Genomic DNA, 21,219 nt, shown 5'->3' with positions numbered 1-21,219 from the left:
TTGTGTGTGACTGTGTGGGAATTTTCGCGCTAAGATAAGAGATAAGCCCGTTGCTCTCAGCTTTTTGTTTTCAAGTCCAGCAACAAAAAAGATGACCCTCCGTAGTCAAGACTCAGAACATCACCTATTTCACTCGACATTTAGACTTTAATCATGGCTCCACCAAGAGGTCGAGGCCGCGGTCGTGGTCGCGGTGGTCAGTCTACAAGAGGAAGAAGAGGTCGCATCACAGGCCGAGGAAATGATTTTGCGACATCCCGCTTGCGAGAGGTGGAGTGAGTGCTGCCGGAAAGGCTTGCGCAAGTTATACATGTGAAGCTAATTATGCCGCAGTTCAGACGAGTCGTCAGGTGAAGAAGTGGCGAACAATGCGCCTTTGGACGAGGTGGATGTGGGCGACGACGCAATGGTGGATGATCTCTCATCGGATAGTGAGGTGGAAGAAGAAAACGCCGCCCGACCATACAACGAACTACTGGAAATTCTACAAGCCAATTCCGATAACAAAGGACCAGCGCGCAAGAAGAGAAAGCTGGAGAGCGACACGAAACGCGACCAATCTGTGACTTCAGCAGCCATGGTGGAGGAAGTGCAGGCGGATCACGCACTTCAAGAACAAGCTCCATCCGAAGACGAGGAAGACGACCAGGAAGACAATGACGATGACGACGATGATGATGAAGCTTTGGGTCCGTTCGAGAAGCATTTCAACTCATCAGAGGGAGCAGATCTAGCGCAAAGGATACATTCGATCGAGGCCAACAAATGGTCATCAGTGAAGAAGGAGATAGACGGGCTGCGGGTGGTTCAGTCAGTTCCCGAGGCGGGTGATCTGAAACCGGCGCTATTCCCACCCATGAAGAGTACCGGTGGATTGAAGGTGAGAAACTACTCATGGCAAGGCTTGCAATATTTGCGACTAACTAGCACTCACATACGTAGATCAAAAATAAGTTGAAGCCTCGCGCCGCCGAGCTCCTCCCCAACATCAACGGGCCTGCACAGCAAGTGGCGCCCTATATTTTCGACTATCAGGATGTCCTCTATGGTGCACGCACTGCGTCAATGGCCGAAGACATGCGCGATATCATGGCTCTTCACTGCGTCAACCACATCATCAAGACTCGGGATCAAGTGCTCAAGAACAATGCCCGGTTAGCAAAAGACCCAGACACCGATGTTGAGTACCGCGACCAGGGCTTCACTCGTCCCAAGGTTCTCTACATCATTCCCACGAGACAGGCATGCGTTCGTGCAGTCAATGCCATCACACGATTCTACCAAGTCGAGCAACAAGAGAACAAGAAGCGATTCACAGACACCTTCTCCGGGCCCGATGACGCTGGATGGGAAAACAAGCCGGACGACTTCCGTGATCTTTTCGGCGGTAATGACGACGATATGTTCCGCCTCGGGTTGAAATTCACTCGCAAGACAGTCAAGTACTTTGCCCAGTTCTATAGCTCCGATATTATTCTGTGCAGCCCTTTGGGTCTTCGAACAATCATGGATCAAGCCGAGTAAGTTAGCGCTTGCCAGTGAGTTATGATCACAGACAACTAATGTGAAACAACCCCCTCCCTGACACAGTGAGAAAAAGCGCGATCACGACTTTCTCTCCTCCATTGAGGTCGTCCTGGTTGATCACGCCGATGCCCTTCTGATGCAACTTTGGGACAATGTCCCATACATATTCAAACACCTTAATCTTCAACCTAAGGAGGCACATGGATGTGATTTCAGCCGCGTCCGGAACTGGTATCTTGACAACCATGCGCGCTACGTACGGCAAACCGTTCTGTTGACGTCTTTCATTACCCCGGAGATCAACTCTCTATTCTCTCAGTCCATGCAAAATGCCAACGGACGTGTCAAATTCAATCCCACATACGCCGGTGCTATCACCGAGATTCCCATGCCAGTGCCTGTCAAACAAACCTTCTCACGCATTGACAGCCTGTCCCCTCTCAAGGACCCGGACACCCGTTTCAAGCACTTTACCACGACTATTTTGTCCACGCTAGTCAAAAATATCACCACAGGCCGGGGTAAGGGTGGTGCTGGCACTATCATCTTCATACCTTCCTATCTTGATTTTGTCCGTGTGCGCAATCACTTCGCCCAGTCTGCTCAGACGACGAATGTCTCTTTCGGTGCGATATCGGAGTACACAGAGGCTCGAGAGGTCAGTCGGGCTCGCAGTTACTTTATGAATGGGCGGTACTCTGTCTTGCTCTATACCGAGCGCGCCCACCATTTCCGTCGATACCAGATCCGCGGGGTGCGCCGAGTCATCATGTACGGTCTGCCCGAGAATCCAACTTTCTACGGGGAACTTGTTGGATTCCTGGGTCTAGACCCTGCTGCGGTGGTAGAAGCCGCCGAGGGAGGCGTCCGCGCCTTATTCTCGAAGTGGGATGCACTTAAGCTCGAGCGGACCGTAGGGACATCTCGAGTTGGGAACATGCTACGCGAGAAGGGCGGCGACACTTTCACCTTTGTATAAAAAAATGTGATTTTTTTTCTCTCGACTGCATAAAGACATATCAGAACAACTGTTACCTGGCGATGTGTGGGAATCGTTGTCACTTGGAGATTCCTCTCGTGAAGGCTGTTGTTCATACCCTGTGTCTTGTTTTTAGGGGTCTACTACCTATCTTAGCGAATTGTCTGTACCAGAGAGGTGCTTTGAAAGAACTTCAGTTCAATTTTCTTTTTCAACGCTTAGGATGAAAGTGTCAGGGCATCCTCCGTTCACATCATGAAAGGCTCGCTGCGGACTGTAAATTTTTATTCATGGACGCGAACAGATCCGTCGAATATCTAGCCCTTCAGTGTAGGGCGACAACCGGACCTTCGCACCCGCAGAACTGGTAGTTCGTGACCCGAGAGCCAGCCAAGGATGGAAGTATCCTGCGTCTCCGTCAATCGTACTGCTGCATAGTACATGACTGCATCAGTACATGAATGTATGTAGTATATAGTATATACTATAATACTACTAGTACTGGGGACTTCATAGCTCACCTTCGATCTCACATCGGCAAATCCGTTCCTGACCCTGCCCGTGATCTCTGCAATCGGAGGCCCACTTTTCCCGGTTGCCGACCACGGATGGACGGTTTGACCACCCGATGTTCTAATCTGAAACACGTCAGGCTCGTCAACTTGTGTCATGTTGATGATTCCTGAACATACTCTAGCCGCCTTCCTCACAACGCCTCGTATTTTGGTTATCCGCTCCGAGTCAGGACCATCGACCCTTCTGCCAAGAATAATCTAGTGTATCGGACCCTGCATGGCAGTCCATATCAGTGAAGGCCGTGGACCCTCTCATGACCAGTGGTGCCAAGACACGGGCAATCTACCGTACTCGGTTTTATCTTCGGCTTCCATGAAGTTCACCTGCAGTTTCTGTCAACGAAGCATGAAGCAAGTGATCAGGATTCCAATGACAAGAGAAAGGAGTGGGCACAGATCATGATTGCTCTTGCAGTTATGTTCACTCTGCATCATCATCAAGTCATATGCGCAGCCTTGTACTATCGGCAAAGCTATTTGTTCGAGGGCAGCTGCCTTCTACTTGTATAAGGTGCCGGCCAAGACCTCCACGGCAGTGAGACATCTACCCGAAGCTGTCACAAAAAGATGAGTCCCACGCGCCGAGTCTACACTATTGAATCGAGCGGACTTGGCCATCCTGGACAACAGCCTCACGCATTCTCTTCTCCTGTCACGGAGTTGCGCGACCTTCGTGTCGCGGAAACATCAAAGTGCTTGATGAGCACCAGAAACATTGATTGCGCTTTGGCATTCAGAGATCCAATAGTAATCAATAGCGGAGCCCGCCTCATATCAATGCACGAACGTCTCTACGGAAATCCATTCCAGATGAGTCTCCGAATAGGCGAGCCTTGATCATAGGCCTGTCCAGGGAAATTCCACTGTGCGGACAGAGCAACATTCAGGGTCTCTGATGGCCAGACTCCATCGTGAAACCACATCAGGCTTGGCGCAGGGTCCCGGTTCCACTATCAAGCTTGAACGGTATATCGCCGAAGGAATCTATTTCTCATGGTGGCCAACGGTGTTTCAAGGAGGTTCTTGGGAGCTTTGATGGTAAGAGCTGACACAACAGAGTCGTTATTCTGTGATGGATAAGATCGAGCATCTTAATCTCAGTCCATAAATACTCAGCCTTCTTCCTGCGCAAGTACAATCTTCGTTCTTCTCTTTTCGATATCATCGCATACTTTCTTTCTTGATCATTCTCTTCAATCCCACCCCTGCCGGCCAGGTTTCTTCATTCTTTGCTCGTTTCATTATACAAAAAACAACACTTCTTCAATCTCTTCCAATCTTTTTTCAATCTTCAACAACAAGATGCATTTCACTACTCTCGTTGGTGTCGCCGCTGTGCTGGCTGAGTCCGCCTCGGCCCACTACATCTTCAGCAAGCTCGTTGTGAACAACCAGGTCTCCAACGACTGGGAGTACATCCGCCAGACCACCCGTCAGGTGAACTACTACCCTACCAAGTTCTACAAGACCTTCGACAACCTCACCCCCAACGACAACGACTTCCGTTGCAACTTGGGCTCCTTCCAGAATGCTGGCAAGACCAAGGTTGCCACTGTTGCCGCTGGCGACACTCTTGGCATGAAGCTCTTCTACGACGCCAAGGTCCAGCACCCCGGTCCCGGTCAAGTGTGTAAGTTTCAATGGTCGATCACATTCACCCTTCTTATATGTGCTCCACGAGGATATGTGAAGGAAGAAATGCATCCTATATCGGCACCACTCGATCGATATCAAAAAGAACATACCACTGACAAAGTTCTTTTACGTCGAACACAGGGATGTCCAAGGCTCCTTCCGGCAACGTTAAGGAGTACGAGGGTGACGGCGAATGGTTCAAGATCTGGGAGAAGACCCTTTGCAACGAGAACGGTGATCTCACCAAGGACGCCTGGTGCACCTACGGCATGGACCGCTTCGAGTTCCAGATCCCCAAGGACACTCCTGCCGGCGAGTACCTTGTTCGTGCTGAGCACATGGGTCTCCACGGTGCTCAGGCCAACGAGGCCGAGTTCTACTACAGCTGCGCTCAGGTCAAGGTGACCGGTGACGGCAACGGCGCTCCCGCCCAGACCTATAAGATCCCCGGTCTGTACAACGACAACATGGTTCTCTTCAACGGTCTCAACCTGTGGGTCGACAAGGCTGCCCAAATCAACGCCGATATTGCCAAGACCCCCATCGGTGATGCTCCCTGGACTGGCGGTGGTAGCGCCCAGCAGTCCAGCAGCGGCAACGACAAGAACCAGAACCAGAACCAGAACCAGAACCAGAACCAGAACCAGAACCAGAATCAGAACCAGGGTGCTTCTGCTCCCTCTAACGGTAACTCCTGGAACTCCTGGAACCCCTGGAGCAAGCAGAACGCTGCTGCTCAGGGCTCTGACGCCACTCACACCGATGCCAATTGCAACGGCGGCATGCACTAAGCGGTTCAGGCGTTGAGCTATCGAATGTGCACGGAGGGCTGTTCATCTTCTTGTCCGTGCTTTGACCGTGGAGCCGCTTCCGAGGCTTTTTCTTCGCGACGGATGAGATCCCTTGACAGCGAGGTGTGTGTTCACAAACCATGTTGCAGTCTGTAACAAGATTCATGAGTCAATCATTCATTAGATTTTATACAGACTTGTATATCTACATATTGAGCCTTTTTCCGCTTGTATTCAATTGTTGCACTTTGCAAAGTCACTCGTCTCTAAAAAAAAGTTACGAGCTAGTCCGAGCCGAAATTCGTATTTGTAACTTATATGCTGCCGCTATCATAGCGTAATGGATGTCAAAGAAGGATATAGGGTATTAAGTATGGATACAGATGCGAATCTTTCTTACCTCGAAGATGTCGGGAGTTTCTGCAACTACTGGCTAGTGGCGTGCTGGTCTCCGAGATCGGGTTGTGTTGAAATGGATAGGGTCTGTATATTGCGAGAGCAGATTCAATAATGATTCTCCTTGTCTTTTTGTTGGACTATGGTGGCTAGTTCTCAAAGACAATCCAGGTCGCGTCTCCAGTCTATGACTTCGATCTATCCCGGTCATCCTCACCCGCTGTTTCTTGCACCCGAATTCATCTACCTCGATATCTGTCTCCGCGCTCTCGGGTACTTCAGTACCTTTTGGAGACTCCACTTGCGGCCTCCCCACTTCCTCCGCACGGAACCAACCGAACGGAAAAGTCATGCGCACCGTCTCGTTTCTCCAAATTTTGAGAATCGCTGTCTTTCTTTTTCTCGAAAAAAAAAAATGATTCTTACTGTCCAGAGCAGGGGCACAGAAGACAACTTATCATTTCATTCTTTCATGTCCCGTACATAGCACTTTACTTTCTTCCCACCGGAAACCTCAAGTTCTCGAGGCGGACTCTATATTCATCCCACCATGTCCCCGCCAGACTCGAAACCATCCTCTGGATTTCCTCCCCAAGACAAGTCGAAAAGAGGGCAATCGTCACTCGCCTGCGACTCCCGACCTTTGACCGACGAAAACCAGCCACTTCTCTCACCCTCCAAACACTCCTCCGAAGGTGGTCATGAGCTGCGATATTCCGACGAAGCAGATCACCCCGATGCGCCTCTTCGACAAGCATCTCCATTATCAGTGCCGGCCCCTCATCAGCCCTACCGCGATGATCCTGACGAGACCCCCGATCATCTTGTGCGGTATGAACCGCGACCCATCGACGATACTGCCGACACAGACGATCGGGATCTGGCTGCGGAGAGAGCGCGGCCGAGAAAAGCATGGCGCGCATCATTACGAATCTTCTGGTTGAGGAATATGGGCATGTTCCTGGTCTTGTTGGCTCAGATGTTTGGCGCCAGTATGAATGTGATGACGCAGATTCTGGAGATTCACAGTTCGATGCATCCATTCCAGGTATGAAAAACTCGAGCGCAGCTGGTCTTGTCACTTGAATATCGACATCCACGTTTCACCCTTGAGCCTCGGCTGATCCAATTTTGATAGGTCCTCTTCGCCCGCATGTCCATCACCGCCGTCGCCAGCTACCTCTACATGTGGTATGCCCAAGTACCCGCACCGTTTGGCATTCGACCGGTGCGGAAACTGCTCCTTCTCCGAGCCACCTTCGGCTTTCTGGGAGTCTACGGTCTCTACTACTCCGTCCAGTATCTCCCTCTCTCCGAAGCCACTGTGATCACCTTCCTGGCGCCAATCCTCACCTGCTACGCGTGTTCACTCCTCATCCCCGGAGAAACCTTTTCCGGACGACAACAATTCGCGGCCCTGGTCTCCCTCATCGGCGTCGTCCTCATCGCCCGCCCATTCTCATCCCGCCCCGGTAAACCCCACAGCACTACCCCCGCGGACGACGGAACCGAAACCCCCAACGACACAGACTCCTTCCACCACATCCTCGCCACAATCGTCGCCTTCGCCGGTGTTCTCGGCGCATCAGGCGCATACACCACCATCCGCGTCATCGGACGACGTGCCCACCCCCTCGTCTCAGTAACCTACTTCTCCAGCGTCACGACCATCATCTCGCTCGCCGCCATGCTGCTCGTTCCCGGCGTGCCGTTCCGTCTCCCGTCCACGCCCACAGAATGGATCCTACTCACCGGACTCGGTGTGTGCGGCTTCCTGCTGCAGTTCCTATTAACCGCAGGGCTGAGCTACGTGGCCCCGAGGAGTGTGCAAGCCCAGGGCGTCAAGGCGAGACAGGGGAACAAGGCGACGAACATGGTGTATACGCAGATGTTGTTCGCCGTGTTCTATGATAAGGTGGTGTGGGGGGTGACGATGGCGCCGGTGAGCTGGGCTGGGTCGGTGCTGATCCTGGCGTGTGCGGTTTATGTGGCTGTTGCGCAGGAGGGGCCTCGTGCTGTGCCGAAAGAGGATGGCGAAGGAGAGGCGGCAGAGGTAGTCGGGCAGGAGCAGGGGTCTTCGGGTGTCGAGGAGAGCGGGCGTGTAGAGTGTTAATCTGGGAATTGAAAAATTGGAGATTCGTTTCGACAGATATAAGATAGACGTATAGAAATAAAGATCGGATGCTCGAGTGAAACATACCAAACTCGTACAGTGTGGTATATACCACGTACAGACTACAGACATGCAGAGCACAATATCAGAACGCACTATTACACTACACACCCAACTCTACACCCAGCAAAAGCAACATCTTAGCACGAGCGCATCCATACACAGCGTCAATCGACAAGTCCAATAGATCGGCACTTACGGGAGATTTGGTACCCCCCGACCAGCGCTCAAGCGGACGTCTCATCCATTTACCGTTTGATCGAAGCACAGATCAGATCGACCGGAACAAAAAACGTCTAACCTATAGATCAACCGGCCGTGCATCATAGATTTCTTCTATACTCGAGTATCCAGTCCTCCGAATAATCTGAATCAAGCAATAAGACAAGAAGAGAAGGTAATGAGCTCCGTACAAGAAGAGGGCAGAAAAGAAAGCACAAAGCATAAGCACGGACAATTCACCACGAGGCACTGTGGCGGCAGCGCCAAAGTAACATAATACCACAGGGAGTTTCGAGACCAAACGGATGGCCAGGCGAAGTGGGAATAGCATTGGAAAGGAAGGAAAAAGACGAAGACGAAGCAAGGTCGGGATCAAGATAGATCATAGGTAGGTGGTGCGAATAGGTGTATAGCTTCTGCTAATGTCATGCAATTTGTCATCATGGGGACCGCATAATCCTCTCTCAAACATGGCACGCGATACAAAACACGTAGTGTGGATAGAGAGATGAAATTCGAAAGAAACAAAGGGAAAAATTCCGAACCCAGGGCTGTGCTTTCCGAGGAGACGACTTTCCCAACGTGTTTCTGGTGATCGTATGCCTTCCTTTTCCATCCCTCATCTCTCCCACCGTCGAGTTTTGCTTCCTATCTTGCTCATTAAATCTGCGCGACCAGCTTGGTAGATCTGGCCAACTCGGAGATGAAAAAAAGAGTGAAGTAGTGACAAGAAGGATAGTAATGGAAAGGAATTGTATCAGAACAAGAAGTAAGGAATACATAACAGTGATGAGTGGCTGGTCTTTTTTTTTCTGGTGTGATTATTTCTGCAGGCAGCAGTGCTGTGGACGCCTGCAAATTCCTTATTCAGCCATCGCCGTCTTGCGGCCACGAATATCATTCTCATCAAATCCATTTTGCTCCGACTCGTCTTCGTCCGTTGGCGAGTGAGGGTGGCTAGGGGTCTCTGCGAGGGAGAGGCGACTACGGGCCATCTGATTCAAAGGAAAGGGGGACGTGTTAGCTTTCGGAGTTTCAGAACAAAAAAATTTTACAGGAAGAGGACGTTGCCCAAACTCCACATGTTCACGAAATGCGAGCGCCGTGGGAGAACTCATGTAGGTCAAGACTCACCCATGCTCGCACACCTCCAATCAATCCCAGACTATAGCCCGTCGCAAAGTCCTCATTCCGACCCACACCAGGACTGTCAGGTCGAGTCAGCGCCTCTACGCGAGACAGATGACTCTTGTTCCCACCCGTTGGGCTGGCCAGCGGTCCACGGGCAGTGGTGTAATCCACGCTGTTGCGTGCAGAAGGCGCAGGACTTCCGGGTCGGCTGTTCTGCCAAATTTGACGCAACTCACGTCCAAGCTCCTGGCCAGTCATGGTCCAGTTGCTTCGGATGTTGTCTCGGATCTCTGCAACATGACGTTTAATTTCGAGCTCGTTCTTCTTCAACCATGAGACGTTCAATTCCTGGCGCGATGCGCCACGCTTGAATTGTCGGGAAATGTACTGGTCATAGTCGCGAACAATGCTGGAAGAAGAATCGAGTATTAGAGCCTGTCACTGCAACGACGATTCAGGGCACAACGCTCAACCAAGGGCCGATTTTCTTACCGAGTGATGATGCCGGTTGTGCTCACACCTTCCGTGCGCTGAGTGACCAGGAACTTGCCCTGGGCCTTGATGGGCGCGTAGATGTCGTCGCCCTCGGCGGCCTCGTAAGGTAGATCGTCATGGGCAACATAGTCGATCTGGTGCTCGGAGAGAAACTCCGGAGTCACGATCCATGGGCAATTGGGGATCACCTCATCGACCCACTTGCAATGCCGAATCGTCTCGGCGCGCTCTGCACCGCTGAGGACAGTTAACCCCTTGCGCTTGTGTGTCTCTTCATCACCGGTGACGCCCACGATCAAATACACATCTGGGAAGGCCTTTTTCGCTTGCTCGAGCTGTCTCATGTGGCTAAACGCAGGATAATTGTCAGGTTAGCGGTGTGACACCAATCAATGTTTGCGCGTCGCATTCATCATTCCGCCAATCCAATTCCTCACTGGTGACAAAGTGTAACTTTCGTTCTCTCCGGGGTCAAGGGAGTGCCAGAACCGCTCTCGCACATTGTACGGGGCAAATCCATCGCTCAAGAACTCCCTTCCACTCCGACAAGCAATTCCAGATGTAAACGTACCCAAGGTGGAACAAGTCAAAGACTCCATCCGCGTAGACTCGCACCGCCCGACCCTCAGGCGGGGGGTTTGTCTTATATCCGACCGGATCTTGTAAGCCTCCACGCTGCGGCGGCAGCATTGTCCGAGCATCCTCCTCCTCCTCCTCCTCCTCCTCCTCCTCCTCCTCCTCCTCCTCCTCTTCCTCTCCGCCATTAGGCAGCTTGATGTGCAAGCCGGGCCGACTCCGGGGTCGACTCTCGACGTCACTGCTGGCGACGGTAGTCTCGGAAGGTTCACCGGGATCTTCACGTTGGATATCGGTTCCATTGGAGGTACCGGTCGCGTTGGCAGTTCCGGCACTCTTCCGGGCGCGTTTCGATGGTGGATCCGACTCGGTAGTGGTGTGATTGAGGCTGTTTTGGTTCTTGTGTCGAGCAATGGCGGCAGTGGCCGGTCCAGTGGAGTCTTCACCGTCCTCGCTGGACGCGTCGCGCGAGGATGGTTGAAGCTCTGCTGCTGGGACAGGTGCTGCTGCTGCTGCTGCCACCGCCGCCGCCGTGGCGGGCAAAAGCGAGCCGCTGCGTTTGCGCTTGCCGGAGGGTGATGTGGAGGTGGTCATGATGGAATGTGTGTGCTGAAGAAATGGAAAGGGAGTCTTGTTGATGGAATTTCAAGACGCGAGACCAACGACAACGGATCGGAGATGAGACACCTCAATGCGGGCCAGATGGGAGGGATGGAAAAGGGTTGAGCCTGGGGGGTGTTCAGGAGGAGAGAGATTCCACAAAAGGCTGGAGATGAGATCCCCTGGGAATCACCGCAGTTAATAATAATCTCTGGGGCGGGCCGGGAGCTGAAACGGCCACCACCTGAGCGGACTGAGCGGACTGAGCGGAGAGCAGCCGCTCGGCTTGAGAGCACGTCGTGGCTCGTGGCTCGTGGCTCGTGGCTGAGAGGTGCTTTGGTTCCTAAAGCGAGCTCTTCTAGCGAGGTACCTTTTGATTTGGGACAGGGGCGGACATTGTCTTACACTTTAATCTGAGTTTTTGTCCATCACGCAGATAAAGCAATTGGTCGAAGAGTGTAGATTGCATCAACCGTTAGTCGGCACCGAGTCGAAGAGCTGCACTGTACAACTAGACGATATACAGATAGTACAATCGCTACAATACAATTGCCATTCTGATACTCAGCTATCATATATATAAGGTAGGCTCTGGATCTGACAATAGACACAGAATCATAATTTGAAGCCCGATAGAACGCATGTTGATGAGAACACGATAACAATACCGTAAGTCCTCGTCATCTGCCGCCTCGAACTACGATTTTAAGCCACATGCATACTGCGCTAAACACGTAGCTGCTGACATGCAAACATGCAACTCGCAAGATAAGAGAGAAAGAAGCGTAATGTACATAACATGAGAACACTGCTCGACCAACCAAAACACTATACGACATTGACAACCAGAAATCAGAAGAGGCAACGTCCAAGCCCTAAGTTACCAGCAATGTCCATAAGGATGTCTGCCTAAAAGTGTCACCTCGAAGTCCTGGTTTGAAACTAAGGTTTACCCTGCGGCCGCGATTGAGGGCCCCCGTCGTATGCGTGGAAGTATGCGAAACCGGTTTTGATGACATCAACTGCAAACGAGATCCCTCGGCTTGCGAGGACAAAGCTTGGCCTGCAGTATAAGTGGCGCATTGATCGATCTCCAACTAGGAAGTTGGAACAGACTGTAACACTGACTGGTAACACTCACTACCATTAGCCTAATTTCTACTATTGTTCATCTTGGCTTTGAAAGACGGGCTGACTTGGAGACTGGCTCTCATCATTGTGCTCAATCTTTTTGTAGCCTATTGACATCCGATCTCTTCAGGGACATGAGGACCGATTGAGAGGATGCGGTGGAATGGTGCATAGGTTCGTTTTGAATACATACCTGCACGCCAGTGCTGAGCGCAGTACTGAATACTTGAGGTAATACATACGTTGAAGTCATCCAGCAGGTGACTCGGGCATCAGCAAAATACCTCAGGATGGTCTGAATCACACAAGAATCATCAACGATATTCTGTTAGATGATACCCAGACGCAAGCATTTACCTTGCGGTAAGAGTCACAAGTGCTGTCTGGACTGGAAGCCTGGATCGCAGATTGGGTTTCCATCGAGTGCAGTTTAGAGTACGCCTCTCACCCTGAACTGGACTTTTAAAACTCATATCCGAACATTGATCGAGCATCGGCCCGGAGACTAGATATTATTAGGCACAGCCATCACCCCGCAAGGGTTCCAGAAGGTCTCAACGGAAGGAGAAGAACGGGCGCTGGCCACCAAGTGTCAGATAGCAAGACCACGTAAATCAAAGACCCATTACCTAAAGAAGAGTCTGCGGGAAACACGGTCGCTTCGCATCCAGTAGGGCATAGGTCATGCTATACCACCAATCAAATGCGACGTGGAAAAGGGAGTCAGGATGTAAATGAGTTCGTCAATAGCAGGGCAGTTTCTGCGGTATCTCGTATGGGCATAACATGTGAATCAAAGAAAAGAAATTCCAAAGCTCGTGAAGGGGATGCCCGCCATCGCTCCCGACATTGTGGGACACACCCTCAATATTTCCATACACTTCCCAAGTACCCCCTACGAATCATGCTCGGAAATCCCGCCCAAAGTCCTTCACAGACCACTTGTTGTCCGACTTCTTTCCCATGCTGCCACTTGAAGAATCAGCTGTTGAGCGATTGCGCTCACTCTCGTCTTTGAAGCCCATCAAGAGATTCATATGCGCGCTTGGGCCTAGACTGGTAGGACGGATCCTCTTCAAAAGCGAAAAGGCCGCACAGTAAATAAAAGAGGAGGGGAGGAGGACAAGGCGAGATACAACAACTGATCGTCAAATCAGGGCAAACCATAGCAAAGCAGAGTATGTCGGAGGAAGGCGGAGACATGGAACAGTCCGAGGAAGACCGCACTGGACGCCGCAAGCACGAGGAAGAGAGAGACAGGGATTCGAGGAATGCGACGGTGCGAAAGGAGGAGGATCAGGCCGAGACGATAAACGGGAGGAGGGTGTGTGCGCGGACGTGTGCGCGGACGTGTGCACTGAAGAAGCAGAGACCAGAATAACAAAAGGCGTAGAAGGTTTCCAGGAAGAGAGTCAATAGTCGAGGAGGGGGGAGGGGAGGCATCATTTGAGGGATCACGCAATGTGTTTCTTCTCCTGCTCCTCGGTAGCGGCTGGAGATTCGGATATTTGAACGGTTCCGCTGCCTTCATCTTGCTGACCCTGGGGGCCGGGTGTGGCTTCCCGGTCGCTTCGTGAATTGGTCGGATGGATCTGGTTGGTAAGGTCCTGATCTTCTGTCTGATTGAACAGCTCCTCCTCGTTCTGGTCCGAGATAATCTCAGTACCGTCTCCCAAAAGAATGATTCGACCCTGACGCACGCTAAAAGCCCGCGAACGCTCCATTTCCAACTCATAATCATCGGTTTGATCCTCAAACTGATTCCGGATTCCAGGACCGCGGAACTCGGCTAATCGACAAGAATTGACCGTCAGCACGACGAAGAAGGACTTCCTTCGGGTTCCTCGTGAGACTTGCCGTACTCGGGCGGAGCACAAGGCCCGTCTCCATTCGCAACTCGCTCTGCGATCTTGTTGTACCACTCCTCCTTGGTCTGGCCGTTGAGCAGGCCGATGACAGTCATGGTCATGTTGTCACAGCCAACGCCACCGGTCTCGCTGTTGGAAGCCAGGCAGTTGTCCATCATGTTCTCACAAATTCGGTACAGATCCTGCTTGGCGGCAATTCCTCGGCGCACAAATTCCACGACAGCTTGGGAAGACTGGCAGTCCCAGATACCTAGAACACGGGGGAACTTGTGTGAATATCAAAAGTCATGGGAAAAATAGTGAAAGCTCACTAGTGAGAAGGGAGGAAACGTACCGTCGCAGGCGATCACAAGGAATTCATCGTCATCAGTAACATCGTGTACAGTAACATCGGGGAAAGCAGTGACGATCTGCTGTTCAGGAGACAACTCAGGGCTCTTCTTGAACTCAAAGTCTCCAATGGCACGAGACAGGGCAAGGTTGCCATTCACACGGCCAAAGTCGACGAAACCACCGGCAGCGTTAATACGCGCCTTCTCGCCTGGAAGTTCATGTCAGCAACGCAAGTATGGAGGACTTGTGGGCATCCTGAGTGAGCCCTTACCTTCGTTCTGCGGCTTGTGGTCAAACGACAAAGGCTTGGCGCGGCCCTTGACTCCGAGGACCGATCGCGAGTCACCAGCATTGGCCTATTCAATCGGTCAAGATCATGTTCATTGTTTTTCCGTTCCAAGGATCTTCTCCGCAAATTTTCCACCTACCACCCAGATCTTGTGTTTCGAGATGATCGCAGTTGAGGCCGTGCAACCGGACACTTCTTCCTCATACTTCGGATCTGGAGAAAAGGCATCGGCGTCAGTACAAACCTTGCATCCAAGTTTTTTTTCTTCTTTTTTTGCAATGTCCTGGCATTCCACATGGTTTCAAGGCCGCCAGATGCACACCATGTCTGACGATTTTCTTTGTATTGCAGCTTTCCCGCCAGAAGGAGTCACGAACCTTCCAGAATTGCGCGGTCAGTCGCCAGGAAACCGTCCTTCAGAGCCTGCTCAATGTCACCCTTGAGGAATGACTCCTGCTTGGAGACGATCTTGTGGAGGTTCTCTCCAGTGAAGAGCGCAACTTTATCGCCACCGTGACCATCGTAAACGCCGAAGAAGGCCATACGCTGGGCAGGGTCGGTCGGTTCGCGATCGCTAGGGCCGTTATATTTGGCGTGGAGATCTAGAATGGCCGCGTGTGCGTCTTCCATGCTGATACGCCAGCCCTGCATGGCGGAAACACCATAGATACAGCAGTCATCTCCACCCTCGGACGAGGTCTAAGAAGGTCGCACAACCCCAGAACGTCAGTATCATAGAAGGATAATAGACAAATTGCAGAATCATGGTGAGTCAGAGACCAGGCTCTTCATCGGAGACGAGAACACGTGTTGTGGATGCCGCACAGTCCAAACAGCCTCCTTTTCATCCGTCGGCTCGTGAACCCCCTCCATGGTCAGCACCACCCCCGCATGGGCCGGTGCAGGAGAAGACGAAGCTGGCACGACACTCATGCCTGGGTGATTCCCTAACGAAGGTCTTCTAGAGTCGAAGCTCATGCGCAGCAGTCATGAAGTGTCATTCCAACGTCGCTGTCTTGACCGAGGCCGAATGGGAATGGATCTCTCCGGGCCACTGGGCGTCACATCGCAGTGTGGGGAGGGGCAGAACAAGCGGAACAAACTGGGAAATTCGGGAACTCACCTTCTCGACCACCGGCTCCGACAAGGTCTGACCCATAATGGCACGGATTGAATAAAAGGACAAGAAAGGTCAAGGGAGACGGGAGGTCAGAAAACCGAAGATGAATGGCAGAAGGAGTGAAGGGGAAGGGAAGATCAGGTGAGGTGCAAATGCAGGTCTTTCAGCGCGTCTCTCTCGTCTGTCCTTGGGTCCCGCGATAAGTCGCCAGCCAAAAAGTGGGGAATCAATGACGATGTTGTTAGGGCTCGTTTACCAAGGGAGATGGTTGTAGGAGAGAGAGAGTCGGTGGAACGGACAGTCAAGAGCAAGAGTATTGAGAAGTATCTATTTCGAGGAGAAAGCTTCACCAACTTGGAGATGGTATTCAGTGTGTGGGATTCGATTCCAGTCCAATGTTGAACAAGCGCAGCTAGGCAGAGATTTCTCTTGTGGTCATCTGGTGTAATCCCGGTATCTTAAAGTACCTGTATAGTGTATAGCACTTACAATACGGTGATTACAGCTCAGCGCCTCAGCTTGAGCTTGCGCGGAGTCACGTGACTTGGGTCCAGCTATAACTTACTTTCTTATGCTGCATAAACTGTCAGCCGCTGCTATCGTAGGAGTACTGTGGCTTCAGGCTTGTCTCCAGTTGTCACCTTGCAATACGAGCAATGTCTATCTGCGACACGTGCACCGCAGGTCATTCTACTTCTGTCTCTCGAGAGGGCGGCGATCAGGTGTGACATCCGCAGGACTTCATATACTATACTATTACGCAGTATACTGTACGTGGTGATAGAACCAAGAGGCTCTATACAGTATACAGTCGACCCCAGCCCGGTGTTGAATAGGGATACGTCTGTCACGCGTCACTTGCTCTACTTGCTTATATCGGCCCATACCCCAGTCCCAGGTGGCTTGACATCCCTGTTCAATTACTCGGAAGGACTGACTCAACTCGAACGGCCGTCAATTGAGACAGGCACGCCAAGTTCCTTGTTGTGAAGGACTCCAGCCACTGCCGATGTGGCCCGTGGAGTGTGGCAATGGAAGTTTTCAATGCTTCGGTCCAACCTTGGTAAGTACTAAGTAATAAGTTAGTATAGATGTCGTCGTACATGAGCAGGATCCTGCCATGCTCAATTCAAGTTATCGCTCATTCACCAGTATCGCCGGCTTCTATATCCTCAACCACATTCAAGGGAAGAATTTGGTCCACCCTCGACTGTATAACACAGCAGCCAAGAACCCGGAGCGAACTTTGATCGTACAATCAGATTAAGCGTAACACCACTTTTCAATACAGTGTGTATTGAATTCCCCCTGTTGGGCCAGATCGTCACGCATGGGCCCTTAAAAGAGTAGACCATCCGAGGCTGGCTGGCTACTAGCTAGTTTCTGGTTGTAAGTTAGTGAGCTTCGAAACAGCCTTTTCGTGGTAGAGTTTTATCTCTCCCCCAATCTGCAGGGTCGAAGTCGGTGTAGGAATGAAAACCAACTTTGCTAATATGCTGCTCTTGAGTCACGTCGTGTGTATTACAACAGTCTCCCTTGGCTTCAGACGAGAGTCTGTGCTTTTCAAAGTGATACGGATCTCCGAGACGCCTCCAGATCTCTCGCCGAGATGCCTGGAAGACTAGAAGTAATATTCAACATTGCATGCCGAAATTGTAGGCATGGCACGTGCCAAATTCTGGTCTGGGCGGGGTGAGCTCCGATCGGAAACGCTTCTCGACTTGACAAAACCCGACACTTTGGGATTGTTGGGTCGAGTCTATTGTTAGATAATACGGTAGATGCCAGACGGGATGATAATCAGGATACTCGTGAATACATGTTGATGCCTCGACGCCTGCCTCGAAACGCTAAGGATCCTTTCTTCGTTGTTGTGGCTTTGCTGTTCTAGCGGAGACGTAGGACTTGTTGCTCGCTCGGTGACCTCAGATGTCAAATGTCGATTTCCGTGCCTCTCTTCTCTGAATAATTGTAAAACACTCGCTGAGGAGATCTACGCGATGGCCGTACATGAATCAACGCCACAGACTGAAAAGAAGCAGGCAGATGCTGAAGAGAGGAAACATAACTTTGACTCCTGGCACATATACCGGGCGATAACAGTACAAGTAGTAGTCCTTTCGAGCTTGACAGGCGGAGGTTACAGTACCTACTGCCTGGTAGGCTGGTAGTGGTACTCTCTTTGACGCGAGGACCTAGAGGGCAGGTATCATCGAGGTACCCCCAGGGCCTGAGCCCGCTAAGAAGAGCAGGCAGCAGGCAAGAGTGTACACTTTCAGGACCCGCCGAGCCAGACATGGAACTTTGACCCCACCCCAAAACACATCCATTGAGGCATCCGACTACTAACTAACGACATCAAATCTACCCATTCAACGATCAGTCAAGTTCCCTCCAAATGTAAGTGCTGAAGCTCTAGACACTGCGCAATCTACGCCTGTTGTTCAATCACGAACGATTGCCAGGAAAGACTCAGCTCAACCTCATATTTAGCGATTTCGCTCAAGGCCGCCGTTTCAAGCGCATCGCGTCCCCCTACAGCCACAAGACGCCAAACTTTCAATCTAGAAAATGCCACCACAAGACCCCGTCGACAAGCGCCAAGCCGCCCGCGAAGTCATTGATATTCTCCAGGAAATTTCCGATCTGCTTGTATGTAGTTGACCCTTTCTTCCAGTCAGCTAGGATGATGTCCACCGTCCACCTTTCTTTTTCTTGTCTGCAGTGCTTGCACTCGCAGCCCTTTCACCTCAAGAGCTCGAGCTCCACCTTGGAAAATGAATTGGGACATGACATGACCTTAAACTCATAGTCCTTGAATCTCAAGCTAATCATCGACATGGCTCATCCACAGAACACAAATCTAGACCGCACAGAGCTATCGCTATGCGTGTCGCTGATTGAGAATGGGGTCAACCCCGATGCACTTGCGGTACGCGTCTACCGGACCCTTGAGAGGGTCCTCGCGCCTGCACCCAGGCAATGACTATCGCAAGGGGCACATATTCGAGCATTCTCTTACTGACTTTTATGCAACAGACTGTGATCAAGGATCTTCGAAAAGAGGCTGCCAACAATAAACGGTTTTCGCATGCGCCTGCTCCTGCTACGGCGGATTGAGGGATGATTGATGCCAGATGCACAGCGAGTTCTCGGTGCGGGTCTTTCACGCCGAAAGAAATCGGCTACTTTCAACGAGGTGTCGGATCTTGAAATCGGAGTTTTGCGGCGTTATTTGAGTTGTCCTTCTGCCCTTACGCTACTTTCGGTACATTGTCTGGTGCAACTATGTCCCTTACGATCCATTTTCTTCCCGTCGGTACAGTGTGAGATTCGTGCTCATGCACATGCACATGACTAAACCACGTCAAACCCAGCGACCCAGTTCCTCCGTAGAAGACGGTTATACTCATCGAAACGGACACAGAAGAAAACATCGGCTTCATGAAAAATAATAAAAAATCAACAAAAGGGGGAATTACAGGGCGCGACATCGGACCCGTACAAAAATTGGATAATACGACAGATTGAGAGTAAAAAAAGCAAACGGACGCATGTCCACCTTCGCCAACCACTCTACTTCGATGAGTCCTTCTTCTGATTGTCCGCTGCGGATCCGATCTCGCCGGACATGGCCTCGGCCGTGGCCTTCTTGATCTGATCGCTCTCCGAGACGGTGGTCTGCTCCTTAGCTTTGACGTCCTTCTCATCATCACTGTCTCCGAGACTGAATGGATCATTCTCAGCGACTGGCGATGGCTCGACGGTGGCCAAGGGCTGCCACTTGCTCGGCTTACCACTGGGAGTGGGATTACGTTTAATAGGGGCGGACGCATCGTACAAGTTATCAATCTCGGTGGCCGGGCCCTCTTGGAATGATACTCTCCTTCCTGAAGAAGGCGAGGGAGCTTTGTTCAAATTTGCGCCACCGGGGCGTGGAGGACGCGCGGGAGGAGCTAGTGATCGTGTAAGCGATGATCGAACACAAACATAGCGCATGACGGTAACGTACCTTCACCATCCCTTAATTCCAGCGCGGAAAAATCGTCGCTCAACAACTGCGGATCCGCATCGTAGCGTTCGCGGTCCCCACTGCGACGACCTAGCTCGCCACTACGACGCGGCCGCCCGAATGTCGACGTTTGCTGCTCGTATCGTTGACTGGCTCGGGCGTGCTCTTCTTCCTCGTCATCCTCGCCATTCAGTTGCTTCTTCAAGTTACCAAACCATGCATTAACTTTGGTCTGCGTTTCCATAAAGCCTTTCTTGAAATTCTCGCGGATCACGGGGAGGTCGTCTGTGAAAGATATTGAAGTCAGTCCATGTTTGCGCTTCTCCAAAATCATGACAGGAAAGTAGCGAACCGTACCGTCGAAAAAGCTGTAATCCTTATCATTCGAGTCCTCACTACCCCGGGGCTGGCGATATCGTGGATCATTTTCCCACCCAGGGGCTGGACGGCGCCGGCCGTCGCCTGGGGTATTGTAGTGCTCAGCTAGTTGGCGCGCATATCGCTCATCGTCTTCTAATTGTCGCTGAGTAGTAGAGGTGGGTACGCGCTGGGGACGAGGCGGCTTTGGAGGAGGGACCATTTCTTCTTGGGCAGCGGGGTCGGTCATTCCTGTAGAGGGAACAGACCATGATTAGCTTCAAGTTTCCAGCCGAGTTCAGGAACAAGTGAAAACGTACCGAGCAGTGCATTGAATGCGCGTTCGACATTCCAATTACTAGCAGTGAGAACTGCCTTGACAACTGCAGGGTCGATTGAGGGAAAAGCTTCCTTCAAGGTGTTCAGTGACTGTTCACGGGGACTCAAGGGTCTTGGAGGCTTTGGCGGGGCAGCTGGGGGCGTCTCGGTCGTGGTCTGCGAAGCCTGTTGCCCTGAGGAAGCATTGGTACCACTCGTGACAACACCAGATTCTTGGGGTTCATCGTCAAAATCCAAAGGCCGCGCGGTGGTTGGCGATTCCGCGCGAGGGCTCGTGGGAACAATCGCCGCTGAGGGCTTGCTCGGAGGGGGCTGTGATAGTGAGTTTCCGGAAGAAAAAGCCGCAGGGTATTAGATGGACACTCACACTTTTGTTTTCTTCTGCCATATTTGCGATCTCTCTCAGACTCGAAGTAGGAAGAGAGAGGTGTCTTCAGAAATATTGTTGAAAAAGTGTTGCCTGCGACCAACAACAGTAAAGGAGGCGAAGCAGATGTAAATTGATTGGGGAAGCTCCTACAAGTGACGTGGGGTCGCACGTGATGGGCGGGTCACTTTTGATAGACACATCCTGCCGGGCCTGGAATAATTAAAGTTGCCGCGGTCTATCACTTGTATAGCATCGAGACGAAAGGGTTGCTGTTTTTTCTACCCGTTGCACAGGATGATG

At 51.5% G+C, this 21,219-nt stretch overlaps 9 protein-coding genes across 9 annotated transcripts; 6 read left to right on the top strand and 3 right to left on the bottom strand.

The window, feature by feature from the left end:
* Positions 1-153: 153 nt before the first annotated feature.
* Positions 154-2,506, top strand: N7539_004539 (UTP25 family protein; the record flags this gene model as incomplete). The annotated part of the gene is made up of 4 exons (XM_056934141.1): positions 154-275; positions 334-880; positions 943-1,520; positions 1,591-2,506. 4 exons carry the CDS (start codon positions 154-156, stop codon positions 2,504-2,506), a joined length of 2,163 nt encoding a protein of 720 aa, XP_056791682.1.
* Positions 2,507-4,383: 1,877 nt separating this feature from the next.
* Positions 4,384-5,507, top strand: N7539_004538 (lytic polysaccharide monooxygenase auxiliary activity family 9 protein; the record flags this gene model as incomplete). The annotated part of the gene is made up of 2 exons (XM_056934140.1): positions 4,384-4,711; positions 4,858-5,507. The coding sequence occupies 2 exons, from the start codon at positions 4,384-4,386 to the stop codon at positions 5,505-5,507; spliced, it is 978 nt and encodes a 325-aa protein (XP_056791681.1).
* Positions 5,508-6,453: 946 nt separating this feature from the next.
* On the top strand, positions 6,454-8,016 carry N7539_004537 (DMT family transporter; the record flags this gene model as incomplete). Its single annotated transcript, XM_056934139.1, has 2 exons — positions 6,454-6,951; positions 7,042-8,016. The coding sequence occupies 2 exons, from the start codon at positions 6,454-6,456 to the stop codon at positions 8,014-8,016; spliced, it is 1,473 nt and encodes a 490-aa protein (XP_056791680.1).
* A 1,145-nt stretch (positions 8,017-9,161) lies between these two features.
* N7539_004536 (choline-phosphate cytidylyltransferase) lies at positions 9,162-11,094 on the bottom strand (the record flags this gene model as incomplete). Its single annotated transcript, XM_056934138.1, has 4 exons — positions 9,162-9,293; positions 9,433-9,838; positions 9,922-10,272; positions 10,496-11,094. 4 exons carry the CDS (start codon positions 11,092-11,094, stop codon positions 9,162-9,164), a joined length of 1,488 nt encoding a protein of 495 aa, XP_056791679.1.
* A 2,317-nt stretch (positions 11,095-13,411) lies between these two features.
* Positions 13,412-13,612, top strand: N7539_004535 (uncharacterized protein; the record flags this gene model as incomplete). Its single annotated transcript, XM_056934137.1, has 1 exon — positions 13,412-13,612. One exon carries the CDS (start codon positions 13,412-13,414, stop codon positions 13,610-13,612), a length of 201 nt encoding a protein of 66 aa, XP_056791678.1.
* Positions 13,613-13,685: 73 nt separating this feature from the next.
* On the bottom strand, positions 13,686-15,880 carry N7539_004534 (PP2C family serine/threonine-protein phosphatase; the record flags this gene model as incomplete). Its single annotated transcript, XM_056934136.1, has 7 exons — positions 13,686-14,020; positions 14,062-14,349; positions 14,434-14,640; positions 14,704-14,788; positions 14,861-14,934; positions 15,099-15,420; positions 15,845-15,880. The coding sequence occupies 7 exons, from the start codon at positions 15,878-15,880 to the stop codon at positions 13,686-13,688; spliced, it is 1,347 nt and encodes a 448-aa protein (XP_056791677.1).
* A 1,005-nt stretch (positions 15,881-16,885) lies between these two features.
* Positions 16,886-17,108, top strand: N7539_004533 (uncharacterized protein; the record flags this gene model as incomplete). Its single annotated transcript, XM_056934135.1, has 2 exons — positions 16,886-16,904; positions 16,933-17,108. 2 exons carry the CDS (start codon positions 16,886-16,888, stop codon positions 17,106-17,108), a joined length of 195 nt encoding a protein of 64 aa, XP_056791676.1.
* Positions 17,109-18,412: 1,304 nt separating this feature from the next.
* Positions 18,413-18,961, top strand: N7539_004532 (mitotic-spindle organizing protein 1; the record flags this gene model as incomplete). Its single annotated transcript, XM_056934134.1, has 3 exons — positions 18,413-18,493; positions 18,654-18,773; positions 18,881-18,961. The coding sequence occupies 3 exons, from the start codon at positions 18,413-18,415 to the stop codon at positions 18,959-18,961; spliced, it is 282 nt and encodes a 93-aa protein (XP_056791675.1).
* A 456-nt stretch (positions 18,962-19,417) lies between these two features.
* N7539_004531 (CUE domain-containing protein) lies at positions 19,418-20,937 on the bottom strand (the record flags this gene model as incomplete). The annotated part of the gene is made up of 4 exons (XM_056934133.1): positions 19,418-19,797; positions 19,854-20,462; positions 20,531-20,861; positions 20,917-20,937. The coding sequence occupies 4 exons, from the start codon at positions 20,935-20,937 to the stop codon at positions 19,418-19,420; spliced, it is 1,341 nt and encodes a 446-aa protein (XP_056791674.1).
* Positions 20,938-21,219: the final 282 nt, after the last annotated feature.

The sequence above is a fragment of the Penicillium diatomitis genome, assembly GCF_028827545.1.
Source record: "Penicillium diatomitis strain IBT 30728 chromosome Unknown utg000004l_segment0_segment0, whole genome shotgun sequence".
Classification (NCBI taxonomy): domain Eukaryota; kingdom Fungi; phylum Ascomycota; class Eurotiomycetes; order Eurotiales; family Aspergillaceae; genus Penicillium; species Penicillium diatomitis.
The sequence above is the reverse complement of the archived record's forward strand: the minus strand, read 5'-3'. Positions and strand labels throughout refer to the sequence as shown.